The 7,240-nt window shown below is 43.6% G+C and overlaps 1 protein-coding gene across 1 annotated transcript; it reads right to left on the bottom strand.

Annotated features, from left to right (window-relative positions):
- Window positions 1-1,266: 1,266 nt before the first annotated feature.
- Window positions 1,267-4,374, bottom strand: LOC113776785. The gene is made up of 4 exons (XM_027321845.1): window positions 4,186-4,374; window positions 3,856-4,044; window positions 2,046-3,105; window positions 1,267-1,448 (listed from the first exon to the last, which is right to left on the bottom strand). The coding sequence occupies exons 1-4, from the start codon at window positions 4,372-4,374 to the stop codon at window positions 1,267-1,269; spliced, it is 1,620 nt and encodes a 539-aa protein (XP_027177646.1).
- Window positions 4,375-7,240: the final 2,866 nt, after the last annotated feature.

Genomic DNA, 7,240 nt, shown 5'->3' with positions numbered 1-7,240 from the left:
CTTACCCGCAGGTGCTCCAAAGGCGCATTTCGCAGGATTTAACTTCAAATTGTACTTCCGCAATCTTTCGAATAACTTCTTCAAATCAACCAAATGGTCATCTGCCCTCTTAGACTTGATTATGATGTCATCCACATAGACCTCCATCTCTCGGTGGATCATATCATGAAATAGGGTTGTCATGGTCCTCTGATACGTTGCTCCAGCATTCTTTAAACCGAAAGGCATGACTCGGTAGCAAAAGGTACCCCAAGGGGTAATGAAAGCAGTTTTTTCCCTATCCTCTTCTGCCATCAAAATTTGGTGGTAGCCAGCAAAACAATCGCAAAAGGATTCAATCTCATGTCCGGCAGTATTGTCTAAGAGAATGTGAATGTTTGGTAGAGGGAAATCATCTTTAGGACTGGCTTTATTAAGGTCTCTATAATGAACGCAAATTCGCACCTCTCCATTCTTTTTTGGAACAGGGACTGGATTCGAAAGCCAAGTTGGGTAATGGGAAACAATGATAATGTTGGTTTTGAGTTATTTTTCAATTTGCTCTTTTATTTTGAGGCTCATATCTGGTTTGAATTTTCTGGGTTTTTGCTTTACGGGTGGAAAAGAAGGGTCTGTGGGTAACTTATGCACTACCACGTCAGTTGAAATGCCAGTCATATCATCATAGGACCACGCAAATACATCCTGGAACATGGTCAAGAATTCAAGCATCTCATTTTTCTGTCTTTCACTCAAATGAATACTAATTTGCACCTCCTTAACTTCATCCTCAGTGCCAATGTTAACCTTTTCTGTTTCTTCCAGGTTCGGTTTTGGTTTTTCCTCATATTGTTCAAGGTCCTTTGCAAAAGAATCGAATACCTCCTCATTATCACTCTCGCTTTGGAGTTCGGATTCACAGACCTCCAAGTCATGAGTGATATAGAGATTGCCGTTATTGAATTCCAGAATTGTGATATCCAAAGGGTCAAATAATTTTATTTTTGGCCATCTGAAAGAATTAACGAATGTGGGATAATAAGCAGATAAGCATACAACAAACAAATGAACAAGCAATATAAATATAAACAAGCGAATAAACAACACAACATGACAAGAAAAACTTGTGCACTTTCTATAAAGCCTTTGATTGAAAGCAAATGGAAATGAAAACTTAACAATATTTACATGTGCAAATGTTAGTCAAAAGTAAAATTGTTTTCATTGGCTATTTACAGATGCAAAAGTATTTTCATGAATTCACATGAATGATAAACCCCTTTCAGTTTACCGAAACTCCTTTCGAATGGGCAGAGCCTCGGCTGTCCAGTTGGGAATTGATCCATCGAGGATGTCAGGAAATTCAGCTTCGCTCGGAACACTATCTTCAAATGTTGCCCCAACGAACAATTGGGCCAAACTTGCTTCAATTTCGTCAACTGGGTTGATTTCTGACATGATCACCTCGGCTGGTCGTGGGAAAGTATATTGCAGGGGTGGAATGTCAAGAGCCCTTTGCCTTCCTTCCTTCTCCGCTTTCTTGCGCTCCTTCATCTCTCTAATGTCCTTAGCAGTTGGTCGGAAACCCAAACCAAACGAATCATTTTTCTCCACAATCTCCACTGGCTTTAAAATTCCTTGCAGATCTCGTCCCAGCCCTTTGTCAAATTCATAGCCTCTGCGGATCATCTCCTTAGCCATCATGACACTGGCCCTTGATAGAGCTTGCTCCTCCTTTGTTATCCAACTGACGGAGACAATATCAGATGTGCTATGAGGGGTCACTGTGGAGCTTCGGCTACCCTCTTCTTTGGACTCGGAATCGGTGATTACAAGGCAATCCTCTTCGGCAAATATAGTTATCAGCTTGTCATTTACTACAAATTTCAGCAATTGATGCAATGAAGAAGGCACCGCCCCAGACTTGTGAATCCATGGCCTGCCAAGCAAAACGTTGTAAACACTAGGAAAGTGCATGACTTGGCAGGTTATTTGAAACTGGGCGGGCCCCATTTCAACTACTAAATCAACTTCTCCTATTGGCTCTCTTTGCGCTCCATCAAAACCTCGGACTATGGTCCCTGAAGGTCTCAGCTTGACGTCTTGCAATCCTAGCTTTTCCAAGGTGCTCCAAGGACAGATATTAAGCGCAGATCCGTTGTCAATCAACACCTTCGGCAACATTTTCCCGTTGCACCTCACGACTATGTACAGGGCCTTGTTATGTCCAATGCCTTCCGCCGGCAATTCCTCGTCAGAGAAAGTGATTTGTTTGGTGAATAATACGTTCCCAACCACATGTGAGAAATTATCAACTGAAATATCCTTAGGGATTTGAGCTTTAGTCAGTACTTCGATCAGCGCGTCCCTATGCATGTCTGATGAAAAGAGCAGGTCCAACATGGATATCTGAGCAGGTGACTTGCTTAGCTTCTCGATTACATTGTATTCGCTTCTCTGGAGCCTTTTAAGAAAATCCAAGGCTTCTTTCTCGGTGATTGTTGGTTTAGCAGGCGGCTCAGAGTTATTTGCTGGAATCGGAATGGCAGTTTCAAACGGACTGGCAGTCTTCCCCGATCTGGTAACCACTGACACTTCCTTCTTTGCAATTGACTTCTCCCCAATCTGTATGACAGGTTCATCGTAATTCCATGGCACTTGCTGCAGACTTAAAACAGGTTCTTGCTTCGGGAATTCGATGAATACTGGCTCTAAAGCCTCACTCTCAGTTGGCGTGAGATCCAAAATAAAGGGCTTTTTGTCCTCTTCAAATGGCAATTCTATGACAAAGGGTTGGTCTATGACCCCAAACACTTCAGCTTCCCTTGCCAATTCTTTGACTGGTTCTACGTACTCCGTATCATCCAGAATAACACCAATGATATTGGCATGTTCCGGCAAGGGGTTCCTATTTACGTTCGGCCCTTGTGTCTCCCTTTTTCGGATTACAATTTCTCCAGATTCAATCATATCTTGAACTTTATGCTTAAGAGCCTTGCAGTCCAAAGTGGAATGTCCGGGTGCCCCCGAGTGATAAGCACAGACAGCTTGCGGGTTATACCAAGCGGGCATACCATATGGATAGGTAGGAGGGGGTACCATACCAATTTTCCCGGCGGCCTTTAACTGGTCATACAGTTGGTCTAAAGGCCTGCCTAAATTGGTAAATGTACGGCTAGGGGGTCGGTTGTAAGGTTCAGGAGGTTGAGTATGGTTGTAAACAGGTCTATTTGGGGGAGGAAATCTTGGGTTATATGGAGGGCGAGGTCGATTTTGGGGTGGACTTGGTTGAGTGATTTGAAAAGGGGCTACAGGTGAGTTAAGATAGCTCGGGCGAGGTCGATGGTGGTGGATATTGGTAGTATATACATGGTGCGGGTCTGAGTAGTAAGGGTAATGTGGTTGGTAGGTTGGATTGTGTTGGTATCGGGGTCGGGGTGAAGGGTTTTGGTTCCAGATAAAGGCTGCATCCCCCTCCTTCTTTTTGAACTGTGGTTTTTTCACATTGCTTCCTTGCCCTTGTAAAGCATCCAACTGGGATTTGAGAGCAGAGACATTAACAATCTTCCCAGCTCTTACGAAGTCATCAAACTCCTCAAGTTTATTTACAATTGCAGCAAACGAACATCCGGTCATACGGAAAATCTCTTCAAAGTACGGCGGATCATGTGCTTTTATGAAAGTACGTATGATTTCGTCCTCGGTCATTGGTGGCTCGACTTTTGCAGCTACTTTTCTCCACCTCTTGGCATAAGTCTTGTGATCCTCGGAGGGTTTTCTTTTCGTCCCTTCCAACGTAGTTCGTGTCGGAGCCAACTCGCAGTTATACTCATACTGCCTGATGAAAGCATTGGACAGATCAACCCAGGTCTTCACCTCCTCCGGCTTTAAATTCGAATACCAATCAAGGGCGTCGCCTTCTAGACTTTCCGGGAATAACCTTAACGGCAAGTTCTCGTCATCCACTGGTCTACCCAACTTGTTGGCAAACAAACGCAAGTGTGTCTTCGGGTTGCCCGTACCATCATATTTGTTGAACTTCGGGGTCTTGAATCCCACTGGCAGCTGTACATTTGGAAACAGGCACAAATCATCGTAGTCTAGCACCCCTTGCTTGCTTAAACCTTGGCTTTTCCGGATGAACTCATCGAAACGGTCCAACCGCTTAAGTAACTTCAGATCAATTGGGGCAGATGACTCCCCCACTTCCGGCTTGGTTTGAACAATGTTCTCCGGCACAAAAGGCTCTGCAGTAGTCTGATAAAAAGCGTGTGGATCTGGAGGCATGCTTGGACCACCTTGACCACCCTGAGGATGAAATCCTTGCCCATAGAGAGGATAGAACGGAGGATTTTGAGTATAAGCATATTGCGGGTTGACAATTCCCTCAAACATGGTTTGAATTGGAGGAATAACAAATGGTAACGTGGTTTGAATTGGCGGAATAACAAATGGTTCGGATTGTGGTTGTGTGGCGGGCACAGGTTCAGGTTGCACTCCGCTACTAACGAGCTCGTCGATCAACTTCTTCTGAGCGGCCATTTCCGATGCCATTTCCCCAAATTTTGTGAGTAACTCTGTCAACTGAACCCCAGGACTTGCAGCTTCCGGCTGGGTAGTTGCAACGGCCTTATCGGATGATTCTGGTTGGGTACTCATGTCTACACGATTCCTTTGGGCTTTACTTCGGGATCGCGTAATAATAGGGCTTTTCCGAAAAGCTATTTTGAAATTTACCTGAGAATGCAATAGACTTCTTTAGATAAACCAATGATTACTGAATTTCTGTAATTTATTCAAAAAAAAGAAAAAAAAAGACATGAGTTAGTAATTATTCAAACAATTCGGATGCATGTCCTATTTGGGGGCCCTTTTTGTGCCAAGGGTAGGCCTAGCATGATGCAACACCTTCGAAATGGGACCCGTAATACAAACCTGTTTTTGACAATAATCCAAAATGAGAGCAAAAGAAAAATCATTTTCATTGATAAACTTGCCAATATTTACATCATATCACAAAGACGATTTCGTACAAGATTACCAAAACTTCTGAACCTATCTAATACAGAGTCCTTTGTTTCCCTAGCATATGGAATTCTAACACATTCAGTTTGGTCATATAATTCTGCACATTTCCTTTTCAGCTCTTGACGCCTTCCTCGTTCCTTTTCATACAATTGCTTGCTTTGCTCGGCCATCCCTTTGTATGCTTCGACAGACTTACTTAACTGCAGAATTTCCTTATCCTTTGCTTCGATAATGACTTTCAACTTTTTCACCTCCTCAGATGGCTCATCTTGAATTTCTTGCGCAACGGATCCTCCTACCCAGTCTTCGTATTGCGGAGTGGTCAATCCCCTTTGTTTGAGTTCTGGAACGTACTTCACGCGTTCATCGTCGGACAACGTCTCCCAGGCCTCATCAAGAAGAATCTTCATCGGAATTTCTCTCGGACATATCCCTTTGTCGAAAATGATGGTAAATGTAGTCAGATCAACTACAGACGGCACATCTTGAACTCGCCCTAATTGTCGGAGGAACCTTCTTGGATTGTATGCCATGATACCCTGAGTACCCAATAAAGGAACAAACTCGGATGCCTTGGTGCGAAGGACAGGCTTGACACAATTGGTCCAATCCAATACCCATCTCACCTTTTGATTGGTCACATTCGTTAAAAAGTTCACAAACTCGGATGCATTACACAGTGAACTCCTACTATTGATCCTCTTGTGATGTGTGATTACCCAATTATATCCGGCCATTGGTAGACTCTCGGGAATAGACGGTCGTCTCATGAAGTGCTCCATCCCCCACACATGTAAAATCAAATTTGACCCACAAAAGAACTTTTCCCCTCTCTGACAGGTAGTGCAAGCTATGAAGATGTCGGCCAAAATAGTTGGAACAATGGAACACTGTTTATCTTTTATTCCTAGAAACAAGTCGTACAAGATTTTAGTGAACTTGAAGGCTATCTTTTTGTCTTTCCTAGGGAAAAAGTAGGTTCCAGCCATGACTAATCCATATACCCAAACTCTCTTTCGTTCCCATATTTCCTCGGACGTAAACGAAAAATCCCCTCGATGCCTCTCAAAACCATCTCTTAATGCGAATCGATCAAATAAGAACTTCGCCTCTACATTTTGGTCTGCCCCTTGCAGTACTGATTCCTTTAACCCAGTGAAACGGCAAAATTCATCTTTGTTAGATACTAACGGAAATATCACGGCAGTTCCTTGGATCGGCAAATTGAGAAATCCGGCAACTTCCTCAATCGTTATGGTCATCTCCCTTTTCCCAAGTCTAAAAGCAGAACAAGTGGGGTCCCAGAGATGCACCAAAGCCTCTACCAAATACCCATCGGACTTAATGTCCTTGAAATCCCCGATGCGTCCTAATCGATCGGCTATTTGGTTAATCTCATTGGGTGAAAGTAATGTGGGCCATCTTTGTATCTCCGGCGGCACTACTAACATCTGTTGCACTCGGCGAGGATTGTCCATCTAGAAACCAAAACCGGGGTCAGATACCTTACCTACAGGTCCCATTTCTCTGGTTAACAGGAATTTAAACGTGCAAATCCCAAAAAATTGGGTTAAATACCCATGGGATTTAGGTTGGCTTGTCCCTAATGTGGGATTCCCTAAGTGGCATTCCCTTTCTAAGGCTTATGCATGATGTCATTCTTATCAAAGCAGGGAAACGTGCAATTTGAAATGAGACTTGACCTAAGGAGCCCTTTGTTCGCCAGGGTGGGCCTAAAATGGCATGACATTATTAATTTATGAACATAATATACCAAAACTTTTAAACGTGCAATATCCTATTTACACGGGTAGGCCCTAAAAGAAGGTCATGCCAGACCTCTTATTTGCTAGGGTTTGTGAATGCAATGAGGTCATAAAACCAAGAAAAATTAGTTCAGCCAGATACTCCCCCACTTCCGGCTTGGTTTGAACAATGTTCTCCGGCACAAAAGGCTCTGCAGTAGTCTGATAAAAAGCGTGTGGATCTGGAGGCATGCTTGGACCACCTTGACCACCCTGAGGATGAAATCCTTGCCCATAGAGAGGATAGAACGGAGGATTTTGAGTATAAGCATATTGCGGGTTGACAATTCCCTCAAACGTGGTTTGAATTGGAGGAATAACAAATGGTAACGTGGTTTGAATTGGCGGAATAACAAATGGTTCAGATTGTGGTTGTGTGGCGGGCACAGGTTCAGGTTGCACTCCGCTACTAACGAGCTCGTCGATCA

This window comes from Coffea eugenioides, chromosome 7, assembly GCF_003713205.1.
Source record: "Coffea eugenioides isolate CCC68of chromosome 7, Ceug_1.0, whole genome shotgun sequence".
Taxonomy (NCBI): domain Eukaryota; kingdom Viridiplantae; phylum Streptophyta; class Magnoliopsida; order Gentianales; family Rubiaceae; genus Coffea; species Coffea eugenioides.
The sequence above is the reverse complement of the archived record's forward strand: the minus strand, read 5'-3'. Positions and strand labels throughout refer to the sequence as shown.

Excerpts from the sequence above, each read along its gene's own strand:
- LOC113776785 (XM_027321845.1), bottom strand. The coding sequence starts at position 4,374 with ATGTTTGAGGGAATTGTCAACCCGCAATATGCTTATACTCAAAATCCT. Across the intron at positions 4,045-4,185 it reads TTGTTCAAACCAAGCCGGAA|CTGCCAGTGGGATTCAAGAC; the intron begins GTGGGGGAGTCA and ends CCAAATGTACAG. Across the intron at positions 1,449-2,045 it reads TTCAGGGACCATAGTCCGAG|CCGAGGTGATCATGTCAGAA; the intron begins GTTTTGATGGAG and ends TCCCACGACCAG.